This window comes from Melospiza melodia, chromosome 4, assembly GCF_035770615.1.
Source record: "Melospiza melodia melodia isolate bMelMel2 chromosome 4, bMelMel2.pri, whole genome shotgun sequence".
NCBI lineage: Eukaryota > Metazoa > Chordata > Aves > Passeriformes > Passerellidae > Melospiza > Melospiza melodia.
In genome coordinates, this window is record NC_086197.1 from 53356958 (window position 1) to 53376452 (window position 19495).

The 19495-nt window shown below is 49.0% G+C and overlaps 1 protein-coding gene across 6 annotated transcripts; it reads right to left on the reverse strand.

Moving 5' to 3' along the window:
• Positions 1–383: 383 nt before the first annotated feature.
• On the reverse strand, positions 384–18879 carry TMPRSS6 (transmembrane serine protease 6). Of its 6 annotated transcripts, none has more exons than XM_063154463.1 (19): positions 18415–18879; positions 18069–18277; positions 16390–16662; positions 16075–16217; positions 15828–15895; positions 14415–14599; positions 11686–11727; positions 10637–10841; positions 10175–10311; positions 9853–9965; positions 9262–9371; positions 8054–8199; positions 7056–7154; positions 5002–5115; positions 4600–4716; positions 3701–3869; positions 3029–3300; positions 2194–2330; positions 384–1490 (listed from the first exon to the last, which is right to left on the reverse strand). In XM_063154463.1, the coding sequence occupies exons 3-19, from the start codon at positions 16559–16561 to the stop codon at positions 1332–1334; spliced, it is 2388 nt and encodes a 795-aa protein (XP_063010533.1). In that variant the 5' UTR covers positions 16562–16662; positions 18069–18277; positions 18415–18879; the 3' UTR covers positions 384–1331. The 6 variants fall into 6 exon arrangements, with proteins under 6 accessions (XP_063010533.1, XP_063010531.1, XP_063010532.1 ...); XM_063154461.1 differs by having other exon boundaries at positions 18364–18879; XM_063154462.1 differs by having other exon boundaries at positions 18069–18542; positions 18795–18844.
• Positions 18880–19495: the final 616 nt, after the last annotated feature.

Consider the following 19495-nt stretch of genomic DNA (forward strand, 5'->3'; position numbering starts at 1 on the left):
AAGTGGCAAGAATTCATTCCTGCTGTAAGGGGGTGGGAGTTGGAGAAAAGGAGTTTGGATTCATCACCTGGAGCCAGCAGAAGCTGCTTGTGCTGTGCCTGTCTTCTGGGGGCTGGAGGTGCTTCCCACTGTGTCTGTGCTGCTGCATCCCAGTGCAGGCAGCTGGGCTGCAGAGCAGGTTTGCTTATCTGCAGCCCTAAAGCATAACTGTAAGTGAGGACCACCTGGCTAGTGACCTTATTGATCCCAGGGACATCTCATGGGGGGCAGTGGGCAGGGGTGTGGAACCTTTTTCCAGTTGCCAGTGCCAGGACTGGAGTTTGGTCAAAAATATACAAACCTCAAGATAATTTTTAGCAGAGTGAGGCAAAATAGAGCCAAAAAACTCCTCAAATTAATTTTATTTATAATTCCAGAGAGTGGCCAATTATGTACACATACACACACACACACATACACACACGTGTATCTTTAGTTAAAAAACCAAATCTGCAGCAGTTGCAGTTTAAGCCCTGTGCCCTGAAACCTTCTCCTTCATCTCCTGCATTACCTGAGATAGGAGATGGGAGAGGTTGAGATGCCCTGATGTTAAAGGTATTTAGAAGGGCTGAGGGAAGGGATGGGAGTCTGCTCCAGCGTTTTTACTGGGGGAGGTGCAGCAGTGGAGGCTGGGTGCTGCTCCAGCAGGGAGGCAGGACACGTGTTCGGGGGGCGCGATGCTGGGCTCATGCCTGGGAGTCAGTGAGACGTGAAGAGTTGGCTGGCTGAGCTGAACAGCACACTGAGCAGCACACGCCAGCTAAGAAAAGAAGCAATTAGGGAGATGGAAGAGGAGGAGTGATGGGAGGGGAAGGGGGATGAGGGATAAGCAGCAGGAAGGAAGAGGGAGGCAGATTGATTTCACAGTTACTGGAATCTCTAACTACATCAGTCACATTTTCTTTCAGCAAATGTTCCAGCATAAGACTGGCTGAATCACATGGTTCATGGAAAGTTCAACTCCCCTTATTCCTCTTCTCAGAAACCATCAGCTTGGGCCTATTGCTGTGTGTCATTGCCCCAGACTCCCTCACCTGCCTCCCTTCTCCCTGCTTTTGGATGGATGGCCTAAAAACCCCTTGAGATGCTCCCTGGGAAGCACCAAGGGAGAAGAGGGTCTGCCTGCTTTTCTCCACAATCCCTGCAGCAGCCTTTTTTTACCGAGTTCAGAGGAGCATCCTGGGTCTGACAACATCCCACACTCTCTTTCTTTGGGAGGCAAGTGAGCAAGATGAGGAATGAGTGCCATGTGAGTGTAGGTGTGATGGGGAGAAGACAGAGTTGCACTTTTCTCAGCTCATGGTTTGGTTCATCCAGCCCAACACTTGAGTGATCCTGGTGTAAACTCCATAGTGATTTGCACGTGCACATCCCATTCCCCAGCTGACCAAACCAGCCAGAAACCATCTGCCACTGGGTTCTTTGCAGGCCAGTGGACCTCCAGAATCACCCTAGAAAAAAGAAAAGTAAAATTAAGTGGTGGTGATCCACCAGCTTCTGCTGCTGCCTGATTATGTTGTCTTTGAGCCCCTCTGTATACAGATCCCTGTTTCCCCTCAACTCATGCCTGGGACATCTGTAACATTCCTTGTACTTTTAGGCAGATGTCAAACACAGTCTCCAGTGCAAACGTCTGACGCAGTTATTCCTTCATCATGCAAATTTCTCCCCCTCAGCCAGGTCCCAAAAAGCTGATTGCTCTGCTGATTCCTCCTGGCCCACATGGCATTTCCAAGTATGTGGCAGGCAAGGATGATTGTTGGAATTTAACTGGATTCCATGAGGGGTGGCAGAGAGGAATTCCTTGAGGTTAATAGTAATGAAGGAGCACACAGGTTATTGTGTATGACAGGTGTTAAAGAGGCTGAGGGTGTAAGAGACTGATGTAGTCACCTGACTTGAAAGTGGGAGGTAGAGTGGCGAATGGGCTGAAATGAGAAAAGGGTAATTTAACTGTATTTAGATCCTAAGGCAAGGATGCTGGGAAGAAGTGGTCATGAGAGCTGTTGTTGGCTGCTTAGATCAGAGGAAGTGTTGGGAGAGTGACCTTATATGGTCTTTTCCCCCTTATTTCAGGCTGTGCATTGCAGTTGTGAGACATGGGACACATCCCACCTCTGGTAGTCAACCCTGATCCCACAACTCCTCTGTCACCTGGCAAGCATCCTTCTTGCCCTGGTAGTACCCAGCACACAGCATCCTGGGAGTAATCATGTAGTGATAAGCCTCACTGCAGATGCTCTGCTGGATGAGCTGCACGTCCACCTTCTGCAGAACATTGCTGGTATGCCCTGAAAAGTAGAGCACCAAAATTAGCACAGATGAGCTATGGTGGAACTTCCTCTAGACCATGGCCACCTCACTGCATGCTGAAACCTGCCATTGGAATTTCTGTTCTGCTCTCCACTGGCATCACAGTCTCTGAGTTTGAGCAGAGCACTTTTTTTCTGTGTGGAAGGCATAAAATTCCCCTTCATTCCTTTTCCTACAGGCATATGTTGTGGGTACTTCAGCTTTTGGGACAAGGGGTATTCTGCTTTGGGGAAACCTCTGGGTTGTCAGAGTCTTAGATTTGTTTCTCACTGAAAGGGATGTTAAGCTCTTCTGTTTAAGAGTACAAACCAGGAGTGTTCAGGTCTGTATAGTCTCCTGAGTGTTTCCAATTGGGAAGCTGCTGGAACAAGTCTGTAAGTGGGTGAAGGCAGTAAATTGACCTGAAGGGCTGTTCTAGTCTTGGCTATTCTAGTCTTTGAATGAGGAAACACACACTGTTCCCACACAGATTACCAGACTGCCATGCCTGCCTCTACACATGAGGTTTCAGGGCACTCAACAGGTAACTATGGTCAACCTATTACCAAAATCAAAAGGAGTGAAGGAGGCACAATGTTTTGGGATGAACAGAAGCCTGTTGTGCCTATGACACATCTGAACCTATGTTTCTGCCTCAGCACTGCTGCAGTAGGCCACCAAGAGACCTTGAACCTACCTCCTTCCTTGAGGGCTCCCCAGCCAGTGATCCAGCAAAGAAGGCCAGGCTCAAAGATGTGAGATGGAGCAGGCAAGCAGATGGGCTGGATTAAGGGTGAGATGATCACAGGATGATCCAGCTGGAGCAGGGCCACATCATAATCATGGCTGTCCTCCTCATAATAAGGGTGAAGAAAGAGATGGATAACCTTGAAGGACACCTCTGTGTGGCCGGTGGCATTTTGCAAGTATTTACCCAAGTAAACGGTCCAGATGGAGGGGGAGGCCAGCCTGTAGGATGCAGCAGAGGAGCATGGGACCCAAAGGGCACACTTTGCAGGTAATGCTATCCCCATCCTAGCACATGCTGACATCTCCATCGCTGTGACAGCGTGGGGACAACATAAAGCCAAAACAAAGGTGGAGCTGTGCAGCATCTTCCTCTATCACTGCCCCCTGGGAGCTGCTCTGTGAATCTCAGCATTGCCCCTTTTCCTCTGCACACACCAGAAAATACTGCATATATCCATACCCCTTTCTTCGCTTCCAAGCCATGGAGAAGCATGGCTGAGGTGCCAGAGGAGGAGTGCAGCTGCCCCATGACATTTTCATCAGTCATAAGAGCCTCCCATCACACATGACAAGGAAAGCAATGCAAATCTTTCTACCAGCACCTCCCCTCTCCGATTACCTCTCATCCTGGAAGCAGTGCGCGGCTGAGACCACCCAGCGGTCAGCAATGAGTGTTCCCCCACAAATGTGCCGGCCCCGAACTTGCAGGCTGGCCTGCCACGGCCATTCCCCTTCCACAGAATTCATACCACCCACAATCCTGCTGAGAGGGGCTTGCATCCCGCAGTCTGAGGAGGAGACACAGCAGGTACTTCAGGGAAGGAAGGGAACATGAAACACTGTGCCTGCCCTTCCATTCCTACTTAGTTGACTGAAGAGTTTGACCTCTAATTGCTTGTCTTACCCAGCCAGCACATGCTTTATGTACTACCCAGGACAGGTCTAGTGAGCACTCCCTCCTAGCATTCCCCATCTCCAGCTGCAGCCTGGGGATGCCTTTGGGGCAGCATGCTGACTGTGCTAACTGCTGTGCTGTCAGGAAACCCTCCCTGTCATTCTCCTTCTCTGCCTACTGAGGCTCCAGAAAAAAAAAAAAAAAACCAACAAGTAGGGAAATCAAAACATTAACTCTCTCCCTGCCAGTGGCCATGCAGACATGCTGGAGCCTTGAACAATGACATATTAGCTGACAGAGTGGTCAAACAGGCAGCCTGTAGGTTGAATCTGGCCTGTCAGGCATGTCTGTCTGGCCTGATGCCTCTGCCTGAAGGAGGCAGGGAGCAGCTGTCCAAAGAGCAAGAGCTTGCTCACACTCAGCACAGAGCTGGCTTGTTGCTGCTGTCCCTGCCACTGCAGGGTGGAGCAGGGACACTGGTACTGTGGGACTGAGGTGGGGAGAAGGTAGTGGAACAAGGGAGGGTGGCTGCTTCTTCTGGGTGGTGGGAGAAAATGGGGCAACTTGCAGCTACGTGTCGTCCTGAACCTGCCTGGCTGATGTGTGGCTGATCATTTCCTCACCACAGTGATTCTCATCAGACAGGTCCTTGCAGTCTGCAGTGGTGTCACACAGCGGGTTGGGTTTCTTCACACAGGTCCCATCTTCACAGCGGTAGGTGAAAGGACCGCAGGGGACCCCTGCAAAAAGGAAGGGAAGCCAAGACTGAGAGAGGGCAGCTGGTTGTAGATACAGCCTGAAGTCCTTTAAATGAGAAAAAGGGCAGCAGAAGAGCTTGGGGGAACTCCATAGACGATGACAGGGAATTTCCTGAACAAGCAAACGGCTCACAAACATTGTGAGGAGGCTGGGCGAGCTAACTCCCCGATGGTGCCCTTATGTCACATGTGGGAAGTACTCTACAGACAGCCTTGGTTTGAACACAGGGGTGGGCATTTGTCATCCCAGCACTGTCCCATCCCTACCTCCACTGCAGTGCTCCTCATCACTCCCGTTGACACAGTCCAGCTGCTGGTTGCAGACCCTGCTGAACTCGATGCAAGTGCTGTCCTCATGGCACTGGAACTTTGCAGGGCACACTGCACAGGAGGGAAGCATGTGGGAATCAGGCAGACAAGGTGTGAGGTCAGGGTCATAAGTCCTGCAGTCTCTGCAGCCTCTACCCCCACCTCATACATAAGCTGTGCTTGAGACCAGCTCTGGTTTAGTGCAGCTGTGTAGCTTTTGCCTGATCTGCATTCTAGCTATGCCTGCACCCTGTCTTACACTTCACTGTTGCTGACTTAACTTTTCTTGTCTTGGCATCAGACCCACCTCAGCACTATGTACTTGTCTTGAGGTCCACGGACTCTTCAGTTACCACCACCAGTCCTGGTCTGCTTGCCTTGTCAGGGTTTTGTAGGAGTGTATCCTGTCTGGTGAGGTCACTGTTCCTCCTGCCTTGCTGTCAACCCCAGCTCATGGGTAACTGTTCCACACAAACCAGCACTTCCCCTTGCAGCTGAGTCCTGAACAACACAGGATTCCACAATGTCCATGAGCTCTGGTGGACACTGGAGGATGGAGATGGGTCTAAGCTGCCTGCCCACCACAGAGTTTGACTTGTGTCCACAGATTTCCATAGCAGGAACTTGTTCTGTTTGTGTGTACCATTTTCTTACTGCAATGACTATATTTTTTTCATTATTAGCATGAAGCTTCTAGATGACTAAAGGTACATAAAGGTTTGAGGCAACTTGAACTTTGATTTTAAAGACAGAGATTGTTCCATACCAACATAGAGTGAATAATCAGAGATGCAGTAGTGGCAAGAGTATAAGAATGGAAGGAAATAATAATGTTTCTATTTTCTTTTTCAAATATAAATAATATTGGAAAACATAGAGTGTGGGGTTTCTGTCAGTCTTGGTGTGTGCCAACCTGTGGAACTGAATGACATGATATCCCTGGGGCCAAGGAGATACGGGGATTCAAGAAAAGATTAGACATTCATAAGGATGCAAATGTATCCATGTCTACAGGAGGGAAGCATGCAAACCCTGATGTCAGACAGCTGGATGATGGGACAAAGCACATTGTCAGCAACACTGCAGACAATACAAAACCCAACTTTGGCAATCCTATGTGAGGTCTCACATTTCTAGCACTGAATTAAAGCTTCTTTAGAAAGATTTTTCCTTCCTTTGACTTTAGACTTTTCCTGCAGCTTCCTCTGAATCTTTCAAAACTGGCCACTCTCTCCAGTGGTTCAGGGCTCTTTATCTGTGAAAGAAACATCTACAGGAAACAACTAATGAAAAGTTAGTGATGGCAGCAATATGATGAGCCTCCCATCACACCAGAGGTGAGAGAATAGATGAATTAGGTGCCATATCTAAGCCTGAATTGCTGTTCCTATGAGAATGGGGCTCTGCAGGAGTTCTGAGATGCTAAGAGTGAAGCCTGAATCAGCACTAACTGCTTTTGGCATGAAGAACTGATTGAAGCTGATCAAGGACTTTGATTCTCCCAAACTCGGGCAAAATATATGAGTGAGGATCTGTACAGATGAAGTGTCACAAATGGCTGGGGGGGAAAGCAGAGAAAGAAGGGCAGCAAGTGGGCTAGGGGAGGTGAGAGCAGGGAGGGGGATGCTGAGGGGTGTGACAGCAGAGGAGGCTCTAGGCCAAGGCTGAGGTTGGTTGTAGACCCTGGGTGGGAGGAAAGCAGGACAAGGTGGGGGACAGCTTGGGCAGGGGGCTTTTTTCAGGCTGCCTGGAACTCTTGGTGCTCTTGCTCCTAGGGGACTCTCTCAGGAAGGCTGTACTGTGACAGGAGCCAGAAGCATTACTGCTCTTTCCAGAGCAGGCTAAAGTCATATAGCAGTGGGATGAGACTTCCAAGGGCACAGAGGTTTAAGTTCCTAAAGTTGAGGTACAAGGCTGTGCCTTGGCCACCCAAATCTCCTCCCTGCCTTCGGAGGAGCAAGGGGCTGTGCCTTGCTGAGACCAGAGACTAGCAGGGAGAAGAAATCACTCACCACAGTTTCTCTCATCCAGCCCATTGGGGCAATCTTTGATCCCATCACAGGCTGGGACACACAAACCGTTCACCAAACACAGAAACTCCCCAGGACAGGCTGTGAAACCAAAAGAGAGTAATTAGTCCCCAGTGACTGGAAACCTCCTGGCAGCAGAGCACCATGGCTTGAACTGCACACTCTCCTGACCACAAGAGTGCTGCTGCAGTGTACTGCACTCCCCAAAATCTGCCATGTCATCTGCTCTTAACAGGGACATATGGAGCCAGGATATGCACCAGGGGAAAGAAGACTTTCACTGTTTTGCATGGTACCAATGGGCAATATCCAGGACAGCCGTCTGTCTGGCACACCATACGTCAGGATCATGGCTGTTTCATGTCTCCTGAATGCCACAGGAAAGCTGAAACAGGCTCTTTGGAGTTGCTATCAAAACTTACATGGGACCTTGAAGAGGTTGTTGTTAGACACGTTGACAGGTACACATATTCAGGGACCGGTGTGCATTACTGGCACCCTTTAGGAGGGAGATGGTGAAACCTTGGAAAGACAGACTGTGGGTGGCATTTGCATATGTGTGTATTTGTGTGCGGTTTTATTCGTCTCTTGTTTGCACGGATTCCAAGGTGAGCAGGAAACAGCTCTCTCTAAGAGATCTTGTAATCAAAACAAATGTTGCTTCAAGCAGAGTTGCTTTCTCATTGAATTCCCAAGGCCAGTCCGTGATGTTGACTTGAGGGGAAGATTTTAGGCAATTTTGTGACCTTGGGTTTTGTTGCATGGATGCTCTGGCCACAAGACGCAGGGCCACATGTGCAGAAACAGCTTTGCACATAATTGCCTCTTCTTTTGGGGGGATCACTGATTTGTGAGCATCTTCCGAAGGGTGGATGGTACCTAGGGCTCCTGACCTGTGCCTTGTGTTTTCTCCCAGGACAAGCCAAGTGCAGAGGGGCTGCTGGGCCCCCAGAAAGGAGCAGGGAAGAAGCCAAGCTTACGGTCAGATTGCTTGTACAGGCTGTAAGCTGCCTGTACGCCAGGGCCAGTTAAGGAGATCTGCGAGGTGAAGGTGATGGCGATGTCAGCAGAAGATGTGACTGGGATCCGCTCAGCGTAGGCTTGCAGGGTACGCAGGCCACACAACCTGAGGGGCAAACACAGGCAAGGTGGGTTGGACAGGGAGGCAGGGACAAAGCAGGGCAAGGGGGCTGGGTGGGGCTGGGGTGGGAAGGGGTCACACAGACTGGATGCTGCGGGCAAACCAGAAATACAAAGTGCTTTCAGTATGCATGAGTTACAGAGTCCAGAGGGACCCTCCTGTCTTTGGACTTTTTCTGCTTTCTGGAAAGCACAGAGATCAGGCCATACAAAGCAGTTCAGTTCTTATAGCGTAAGAAGATTCTCCTTCATGATCTTCCGGAAGAAGCCATGTTGTAGAAACTGTGGCACTGACAGTTTAAGAGAGGGAGGCAGGGAGAGAAAAAGTGGAAATCCTAAGCCAGGGTAACATAACTTCTAGATCAGATCCTTCCTAGGAAAAGAAGTTAGCCCTACAGGAACCATGGAGAAGGTGGATTGGGGGAAGTTTTGGAGGGAAACAGGCAATTTTGCAATAAGTGGGAGGAAAACCAAAAGCTATAGGTCCATCTGTCTCAGAGCCAGCTTTGGGGAGATGGGAGCACAACAGGTCTCCATCCTTTTCACCTGGGCAGTGGTGAGCAGTGGCCCCAGCTACATATGGATGCTATTTGTGGGAAGTCCTGCAGGGAAATGGCTGCAGTCAAAGCAGGAGGATATGGAGCTAAGGGGAAGATATGTACGGAGGTGGCTGCAAGGCAATGGCACACACAGATAATATTGCAGAGGTGGTGACAGGCAGATTTGCAAACACAGGAGACGTGGGAGGACACCAAGGTTACACACACAGGAGAAAACTAAGAAGCCTGATGCGAACAGCAAGACAGAGAAAGCAGGTTGGTAGCTTGAAGCAAATCTGTGAGAAATGTGTTCACTGGGGAGAGAGTGAACAAGATTAGCAGAAAAGCAGGAGGCACTAGCACAAAGAGTGGTCACTGAGTGCAGCTCAGTGCATGGCCCTTCTTCCTCACATATGGTGGCTGAAGTGAGCAGGGAACCTGCAGAGGTTTAATCCCTGTTTTATCCCAGGTGGGAAGTGAGAAACAGAAACCAGGACCCCACCACACACCTTCTGTTCTGAATGATCCACTGGCCTTGGGTACAGGGCAGGTCGTGCTTCTGTCTGCTGAGCGCGTAGGCATCGAACCAGAGGGTGACCCCATAGTCGAGGGATGGGACCTGCAGACAAGGGGGTGCAGAGCAGGGGCAGAGGGCAGATGGCCCCTGGGAGTGTTACAGCACACTCCGTAAGTCAGACATGAGCAGAGTAAATGGGAAGGCCAGGTGTCTCTGACCACACTGCAGTCAGAAAGAAGCACCCTCTAAACTGGAGCCATGCCACAGCCCAGGGTGGCTCTGCTGCTGGTATCAAAGCCTGGCAATTCTTATCAATTCCTATCAATCTAGTTCTGTTTTGAAGAACCCCTCCGGAGATCAGATTTCAGATTCCTCCTCAGCTACAGCATCTCTGTGCTGGCATGCAATATTAGACTTCTTCCCCTTCAGAAACACACCTTATGTGGAGGCTGGGCAGGCTGTCACCCTCTTCTTGCTTCTCATGATGATCTGACTGAGAGCCCTGGCTGTACCCCCACAATGTGCAGAGTGCTGCCCTGGTTTTGGGGACAGGGTGGATGCTCTTGTGGGAGCTGGCTCTTACCGTCATGTGCCAGGTGCACTGCGTGTTGGGCGAGTAGTAGCTGGGGTAGTGTGGGGTGCCGATCTTCCCCTGCAGCTCCAGGCTCTCCCGCAGAGTTATGTTCACTTCACAAGCTGTAAATACAGACATTCAAAGCCCTGCTCTCTGTCAGCTCAGCCTCAGCCCAGGGAGGCCATGTAACCTGCCTTTTACTGACTACCCCTGCAATCCAGAATGAATTCTGCCCCTAACAGGGATGCAGGACCTCTAGGAGCTGTGATACTGTAGGAGAAAACCAATTTTTACCTTGTAACTATAGCCACTCTCCTCCAGCCCTCCTCACCTTCGAGGGGCACCGCCTGTGCTGAGAGGATGAAGGGGTCATAGTAGCTGTACATGGCTTTCTTCCACACAACAGACATGACAGGGCCAGACGAAAGGACTTCAACTATGGGCTCCTGCCGGCTGCAGCCGTAGATCCTCAGGGAAAGAGATCAAAGGATGGGAGTGAAGCAAGCAGTAAACAAATGGAAGAGAAGAATGAGAAAGAGAGGCAATGGATATCGGTGTGATCCACACACAGCAGTTGTAAGGTGCCATCTGAGCCAAACAAAGGGCCAACAGCAGCAGCTCCTGCAGCATGGTTTTAAGACATATCCCACATCAGTGAGCTGAGCAATAACAGACAGGTTGTACATCAAGGAGAACCTCCTTTGATGTCGTCTGACACCTTCCCCTGCTGTGGTGTGTCATGCCATCCTGCCTGTCCCCCCCAGCATGTTCTCCCTGCTCAGGAGCCACCTACGAGGTGATGAGGTGTTTCTCCAGGGGCCCGGCTGCGTCGTACATGGCCAGGCGGTCCCTGCAGTCAGGCAGGGTCCACTCCAGCCGCAGCTTGATCATGTAGCCCTTGAGGCCATGGAGGTGCCAAAGACAACTGGAGGCCAGGTAATCAGGGCCCTCCAGCCTTAGGACATCATCCTCCTGGACATAGCTGTACCTGTAGCAACCTGAAATAGATGTGGTTGTATGAGAAATAGAGATATGGGATTGTCACTTGGTATATCAGTGTAAGCCCTTTTTTAGGGTAAGGCTGACTCATCCCAGTGATCTCGGTTTACTTTTACGTATGTTGTGGTGGCACTTATCCTTTTGTACCATTGCCCCAGTTTCTCTAAGAACTGTCCCCCCTTCCTTGGTTTACCTAACACTACCTCAGGCTTTAAATATCAGCACAGCACAGTTATCTTCCACTGGCTTTATTTACTTTTTCACCTCTTTCTCCTCTCAGCCCCATATTCTTCCTGGCTTTAGATCTCCCTCATCTGAATTCCAGGTTTCAGAAGACTTTCACATCAGGATTTTTGAGTAAATATCAGCTTAAAGGTGAGCTTCTAGTAGCATATCTAATGCAAGCTGCCAGACATAGAACTTACAACACTGCCGGAGAAAACTAAAAGCATCTTCAAACATTGCCAAGACAACAGACTCCTAAATGAGGCACATCCAATGCAAAACCACGCAGGAAACCCCCACCCCAACAGCAGCATGGCATGGGGCCTGGAATCAGCGCTGTGGTGCCAGTATACCCTGCTATTTCACAGTTCTCATTAGGACCAGGACAAGTCTGAGGTGGCTGCATTGCCCCTGGCAGCTGGCATCTCTGCCCAGAGCCATCCAGTACGTAGCAGTCATGTAGTTTGGATCTGGCCAAGCAGCAGCACTGATGCTCTCTTGCTGCTACTCTCCCCTCCCCAGGATTTACAACTCCAGGAGGCCAACAAGCTTTCTGTCCCCAGTGAAAATCCCTCCCTTAAAGTCATGAACTCAAAAGGAAAGGAGAAGGTAGCCTACCCAGAGTAGATTGCAGCACTACTATGTCTTTCATACTGGATTCTGTTAGAAAGAAAATACATGAAGGAAGATAAACAAAAATATAAACTGGATAAAAAAAGATAATCTGATCACCTTGTATGGTAGGTGAGGACTCCTTTCCTTCCTTCTGCAACTAGCTCACTTACAGCTTCAGCATGGGCATCCTCCAGGTACCTCTGTGTCTGCTTTCAGGGTCTTGTTTCAGTCCTGCCTTCCCCAGCCCATCTTTCTGGGAAATTTCTCTGCCCTTGACCCAAATCCAATAGCCCTAATTCCTGCTTTCCAGCCCACCAGGGACTTCTCTGCCTTTTTCCTTGCCCATTTTAGTGGGCTCTTCCAGGACCTCTTCCCCTTCCCACAAGGGCTGGTCATTCCCCTCCCCTGCTAGCCACATCACAGGGCACAGCCCCACTTCCCAGAGCCTTCTCCATCTGCTCTCCCACTTGAAAGAATGCCCAATCAAAAATATGGGAGTCACTGAGGGTGGAGAGGAGTTCCCTTTTGATGACCACTGTGCAATGAGTTACTCAATATCCTTGCAGAGTCTACCTTTGGAGAAAGGAGTTGCAGAGAAAGTGACCATCGGGGCTACAAATCTCTGCAAATCAGCCACAGGGATGATTTAAGAGATGGGCTTTCCTCCAGCCTCCCAGCTGAACTGGAATCAGCCAGAGATCAGGTGCTACTGGGAGTAATTGCCAAAATAAAAGGCACTGTGAGGTCAGCTGGGTGTGAGGATTGTTGTTGGGGGTTTGCCTAGGTCAGGGCTTTGGTTATTTGTAGCTTCCAAGCATATCCGTGGGGAGAGATGAGTGGTTTTGTCATAGCAAAAACAGCTGTGGAAAATAGGATGCTGCAGGCATAAGGCAGGCTCCTAGGCAAGCTCATGCGCTGTAGGGAATAGTCTGTGCAGAGCTGGTAGTAAGTACTCCTATATCTGAAGGTAATTAAATCGAGTTCCTGTAGAGAACAGCAAGTCCTGAACGATTTTTGGGGAAGGGGGGAAGGTAGTGTACTGCAAGGTAGCCACTGAGTGTGGCTGTTAGTAAAAACAAAGCACTGGAGATGGTGGAGAGCATCCTGCAGTAGTCAATGGTTTGCAGCTCTGCAAAGTCTCACGGCAGAGTTTAGAGCTGAGCAGGCCGGCAAGAGTCTGCCCGAAAGCAATGAAGTGCTAATGACTGCTCTTGGCTGGCTGTTTCTCCACTCTGTACTGGGCAAATGACACCAGAGGTGAAGTCACTGGCTGGAGGCCACCCTGGCTCAACAGTATAAGAAAATTTTGGCTTTTGTCTCAGTTATCAGACTGTGCTTCTGACTGGAGGGGGATAGGACTAGGGAAAGCAGAAGGAGCTGGATAAACTACAACTGGTGTGTTAAGTCAAAAATAGAAAGAAGTGTGGTCTGGTGAAATGAATAACACAGTGAAACAGATGCAGAGCAAATAAGAGGGAACTGGGAACGGCTAAAATTATGGCACCATCATTTTTATTTGTTTATGGGTTGCATTATGAAGTGAACAAATAAAAGGAAAATGCTAGATGGGCTGACTTGGAAGGATTTAGCATATTTCCTTGTGATATCTTTGTAAAGAAAGTTCATTTATATTGGCTGAGCATAGGATCTGGTATACTGGAAATAAATCATAACTAGAAGTAAGGAGCTAATGGTAACTGTGGGAGGAGATGTCTTGATGAGATGCTAATGCATCTTCTGCCTAAGACCTTAAAATGATGGTCTGGATGAGGGAGTGAAAATCATTTAGGGAAAATCGAATTTTCTTTACAGGCACCAAAAAATGACCCACAAAACAATTGGGATGTGGGGGTAAAAGTTAAAGAAAGTATGGTAGGATATAACAAAAGAAACTTCATCTTAGAATAATGCAAGATGCCATGCCTGGGGGGAAAAAACCCAAAACAAAAAACTTGGAGATTGAACATCTCATGGGAAGAAGAAACTTGGAAATAGGAGTCCCAAGAGGAGGAGAAGAAACACAGTGTATTTTAAAACCTGTGAGATTTGGTACTCTGTAAGAGGGATCAGACAAGGCTGGCAAGTTAAGCCTCATTACATCGATCAGATATAAATTCCATTGGACTTGTATGCATTGATTACATATATATCCTTGGCCCCTTACCTAACAACTGCTCTGGAGCAGTTTTGCATGGATGGCTTTTTAAACAGGCTGTGACCTTCACTGTGAGCAACAATAAATAATCCTTAAAATCATATGTCAGGAACTGAAATGACAATGATGCTTTGTCTCAGAGGAACACTTAGTGGTGACTCAGATATGTTGCTTTTGTTCTCTCTATCAAACAGTCTGGAATAATCTCCCAAAGGAAAGTAGCAAACCTAAGCGCTTGGTATTTTCAAGCTGAGCTGATCAAAGTCATGACCTAAGACCTTGCTCTACAGAAGCCAAAGCTGATGGGTGAAAAAAGAATCACCTATCTGATTGTGGTCCAGTGTATCTTCAATAATTTCAATCTTTCAAAGGAGGATATTTTTTTTTTTAATCAAACTTCAGTTCTTCTCTATCAGGAAAAAATGCCTAACATTGTATCTCCTGATCCTTACTATTTCCCTCATCCTCTTCAGGTTTCCTCTGTCTCCTTCAATAGACTCCTGGCCTTTTCTCCTAACCTTCTGCATCGTGGAGCATTCCTGACTGCTCAGGCCACAGCTGAGCAGCTGGTACTTACCCAGGAGAACCAGAGAGTCTGGGTTGAGCCTGTACTCCGTCTGGTAGGACAGGCTGCCTGAGCTGTTGAAGCTGGTGGAGAGCTCTTGGTGGAGCACTGTGTTTACCCTCTCAGCAGTTGCCTCCTTCTGCTGACTCTCAGGGATTTGGAGGGTGAACCAGAAGAAGAAGGTCAGAGCTCCCTCCCTAACAGAGAAATAGCATGTAAAATAGTCTTGCTCATCATCTCCAGAATTACTGGAGAGACAAGCCCTGGAGAATTACCCTCCCCACTATTTCTCCATAAATCAGATATATCTGTGTAGATTTTCCAACTCTGCTGCTGTGACCCAGAGGAACCTCTCTGAGTGGGGCAGGAGAGCTGCAATATCCATGGTGTGAGTCAGTGCTTTGTGGGAAGAAGCTGTTCCATGCCATCTGGCTTTACTGATGACCATATGAGCTCAAATTATTATGATAATTAATCAAGACTAGTCTAATGAGTAGTCTCATTTCAGGAAGATATGACCTTTGGGTACTACTGACCAGGGGTTGAAAAGAGAAGCTCAAGACTTCACTGTCTCATCTCCCAGTGGTGACAAGTGGATGATTTATGACCAGATACCTTACCTCAACCCATTAATGCTGGGCAGGCTAAAGCTGCAGGAGACTGTGCCTGGGAAAGTTCTGTTCAACCAGCTGGCTGAGAAAATTGGCTGGGGGAGGGCAAGGAGGTGTTGCAACACATCTTTGTTCAGTAAAAGGCCAGAAGAAGATGTGCAAGTGAAAATTTTCTTTCCCAATTGAAAGTGGAGTTATGTCAAAGTTGGAATATTCCTTAGGTAAAGGACAAATTTAGGGGTGTGGTTTTCCATAGGAATAAAATCAGAAGCAAATTACCATCAGTCTGGAAATCTTTTCTGCTATCCTGTTCTACTATTATGACCTGCAAAGCTGTAGGTCCTCTGTCCCATTCCCCTGTTATCCTGTTCCCAGGTGGTCCAGGCCTCTTGGCAGGAATAACTTTTCCATGCTGCAATCTGGCCTCTCCCTTCTGTGCCTAGAGTCAGGCCATAAAATAGCTTTCTTGAATTAGAAAAATTAATTTCCAGCTGCTTGGTTTCTATTGACAATGCCAAGACAAATTTTTTTTAATCTCTTCCCAATTATTTTTTTTTTACTCTCTTGAACTTTTGACTCTCTGAAAAATTTCTCAGTTTTGGCTTTTCATCATGACCTGGGATGAAGAGGAGCATCAAAATATCCCCAGCTCTATTATGCTGGAGCAATTCTGAGCCTTGACTGTCCAGCTTAGCTTGGAGGTCATGGCAGGGTCTGCAGAAGTTTGTCGTGGGCAGATTTCAGTGAAATCAGAGTACAATTTTCTGGAAGCTTTCACACAGGAGCAAGCAGATATGCTGCAGGTGCTACTCACCCAAAGGCATACACCGTGCTGGAGTTGTAGTACTGACCCAGCTCTGTGGCACGAATCAGTTCCTTCAGCTGCAACGAGAACGTTGTCCCATAACCGCAGGGCAATGTTACAGTGCCTGATCCCACCTTTCATCCCTCTCGCTGTACAGCCTGCCCAAGCCTGCCCTTGGATGGGGGTGCCTGAGCCCTTCCTCATCCGACTCAGTGAGCAGCCTCAGGGCTGGCTCTGTTGAGGAAAGTGCCCTCACCATGCTCTGGAGCTTAGCTGACTCCACCCAGAAGGCCCTGGACTCCACCTGCCCCAGCTCCGGGGAGTAGCGGCGGTTCAGGACCTGGAGGCTGCCGCAGTAGAACTGCAGGATGGATGGCTCCAGGTGCCATGGTCTGTAGTCTGCCAAGAGAAGACACTGCTGGGTCACCTTAGTGATACATAGGAAAGAGGGGGTTACCCCTGTGTGTGACTGTCTAAAGGCCACCCAGAGGCACTAATGTGCTCTGGGCTGGGCATTGCTTTGACTACCCCCCCTCCGCCTCCTCTGGGGAGAAAAAACGTGAATTTTTACCTAGGAAATACCAGGTTGCTGCAGCAGCTCCAGCCAGCACAAGAAAGGCTATCCCAAGGGGCACATAGCGAAGGCAGCGACGTGAGTTAGTTTCTGATTTGTCATTTGAGAGGGAGCTGGAGTCTTCCTCCTGTTCCTCGGCCTCCATCAGGCACGTCTGGTGACACAGCATGCCAGTGTCAGGCTGGTTTTTCTGTTTCCCCTCACACCCTCTCTGAAGGTGTTATGCCAAATCTGTCCTCCTTTCCCAAGATGTACGGCCCCAAGAGATCACTGTGCAAATATCAAAGACTTTGCTCAGAGCAAATGTGAGTAAAACTGCTAAATCAGTGGGAGACAGGCTCCCAGGACACTGTCTTGTCTACATCTCCTGGTAATCCATTGGTATTCAAAGGCATTCCCTGGGTTTTTCTTCTGTCAAAAGTGCAAATTAGTACAATGAGTTTCTCTGAATACAAAAGTGTGGTCCTCCCAGGCTGGGAGTTGTTTTAAAACTGGTTTTTTTTTGATCTAGAAATCAATGTGGAAGAAAATTGGTGACCTGAAATGTGAGCAAAAGCTGCACAAAGCAGCCACTGCCTGGGAACCTGAAGTTACACTTTGCCTGCTGTTCCATTTTTATCTTGATCCCTAAAAGTAAGCAAATGTTGCCGTTCCCACCAGGCCGTGTGTTCCCAGGCAAAGCCAATGCTGGCACTGGCTCAATAGCTGAGCTAATGAGAAGAGAGCACCTGAATAATGTTCAGCCCTTCACCACCACCTGTTTGTGCCAGGGGACACCTTCTGTCTTCCTTTGCCCCTCATCTCCCCCAAACTGCTTCTTTTGCTTCTTCCTGGCTGCTTCTCTTCTGTCAGCCCCACGTTCTGAGGGTGAGAAATACCATTGCCCAAAAGAGCCACATTAATATTGGTTTTGTCACCCACTTTCCTTTGCCACCACACAGTACATGCCTGCCCTCAAAGGTTTTCGGTGTTTCTGTGGTTGGAGAGGAAAGGGATGTGGATGCATCTGCATGGGAGGACACAGAGGTCTTGTGGAATGCTTGTGTCCTGTCTGTGAGTCGTCTTTGTTCCCAATGGTGCATGTGAACATGGGGAGAGAAGTGCATGGGAGGGACTTGCTGCAGCTGGGGGAAGAGGTGGCTGCCCTCATGCAGGTATTAGCCCATGTGGATGCCACTGAGCATCACCTGATAAGGATGAGTGGGCTTTTCAGCCTTGTCCCCCCAGTTATGGAGCCCCAAGCCCTTCAGGCTGCCTTGCAACATGGAAACGCGTTTGCAGAATGTAAGCACCAGGTAACTCACTCCAGAACATCAAACCCAGCTGGTGAACATCCACACTCAGACAGGCAGTCACACATCCACTTGCTCTAACACACCCTTCCAGAGGAGCAGGTGGTACAAAGAGGCCCAGCGCAGACTGCCCTCCCTTGCTCCTTGTGGGGCACCTTCCTGTGCAACCCCTGGGAAGGCTCTACTCCCTAAGAAGCCAAACTGGGTAGTCCAGGAGAGCAAGGGCACCTCTCCACTACCACAGCATCCCTTCAGAAACAGCAGGCATAAGCACACGACACAGATGGAGGGGCAGGGGAGGGAGGGCAGGAAGCAGCAGAAGAGCCTCTTTGTTAGTAGATTTGATGGCAGGCACCTAGGTTTCCCCCAGAGCTACAGACCTACCTCTAAAGCCTGCTGCTGCCTGTGAGACCTGGCCCACACCCCAGCTCACACCTGCAGGGAGTGGGGGAGGAAGCAGGACATCTATTTACCCAGCTCAAGGTCTCCTCAGTGATCAATAACCTGGTGGCACGTCCCTTCAGCTCGGCCTTTGTCCTGCACCATGCTGCTGCGGTGGGTCAGCGCACCCTGCACAGCGGCTTTTTTCTTTTCTGAAATGGAGGGTTTGGAGGCTTAAAGCAGGGGAAGATCTGCAGGCTGAGCAGGGGTAATCCAGAAAAAGTCAAGGTAGGAGCACCTCTAGCTGTGCAGAGAGGAGCAGCTCAGGAGATTGGTGCAGATGGCTTACGTTGTCCTCCTCAGGGGACGGGGAGTTGCTGAGCAACTGCTGCATTTCTTAGCCACCCTCTCTGGTCCCATCGGTGTGTGCTCCCCAGCACAGGGATGGAGCAGATGCTGGCTGGCAGGGGTAGATGGCTGGAAGGAGAGAAGACAGCAGCAGAGAGCAGGTCTGGTTACCACAGTGTTCATCAGATGGAAGCAAAGCACAGTGCCTCTCAGTGCCGGCCTCAGAGACTCCCTCTTGTCTTCTTGCACTTCTCGCTGCCCAGTCTCCTGACACTGGGCTCCCCACACTCAGCTGCACAACCTCCCATGTCTCCCTGCATTGGCTTTTCTTCCAGCCCCAGGTCCTCCTCAGCTACTTTTCCTACATGACCTTCTGCTTACAGTCCTGCAGGTCTGTATGTGCCCCTTTGTCACAGAAAGCAGAGACTCTGCAGCTAGAGCAGAGAAAACAGAGTTACTCTATCAATAAATGGGTGGCTCCTGACCCAGGGCTGAGCTTAAGCCAGTGACATCGACCTGGGGTTGAGCATATTTGGGCCAGGGCTTGCTTGGGCTCATTTTGGCAGCTGTGCAGGGATAGATATTTTTCAGCTCTGTCACTGGACCAGGTTTAGTCTGGGACTGCATGAAGACCAAAAGCCATTGCTGTAGTTGCCTCATGGTGGATTCTAGTCGATAAATATTCAATGTAGGTAGAAAGCTGTAGTGTTTGACTGGGAATGCTTTCAGAATCAAGAGATTTAAACCTTATTTCACTTTTAAAAGTTACTTTGAACCAGAATTTCCACAGATAATAAGGGACAAGCAGCATCTTTAGGCACAAATGTATTTATATATAGCTTTTCTGAGTTTACACTATGAGGGGCTTGCTACAGTGGGTCAGAACCCATCTGAGCATATTCCTCAATGCCAAAAACCTTACTTTTTGAGTTAAATTTTCCTGGAAAGAAGAATCTAAATTTTCTGGTGTTTTCAGCAGAACGAAAAATGTAGAATCTGAATCTGATCAATCTAAGTAAGCATACCACATCTATCACCACAGGCTTTTGAATCAACCAAGGACCCAAACCCTTGATCAGATC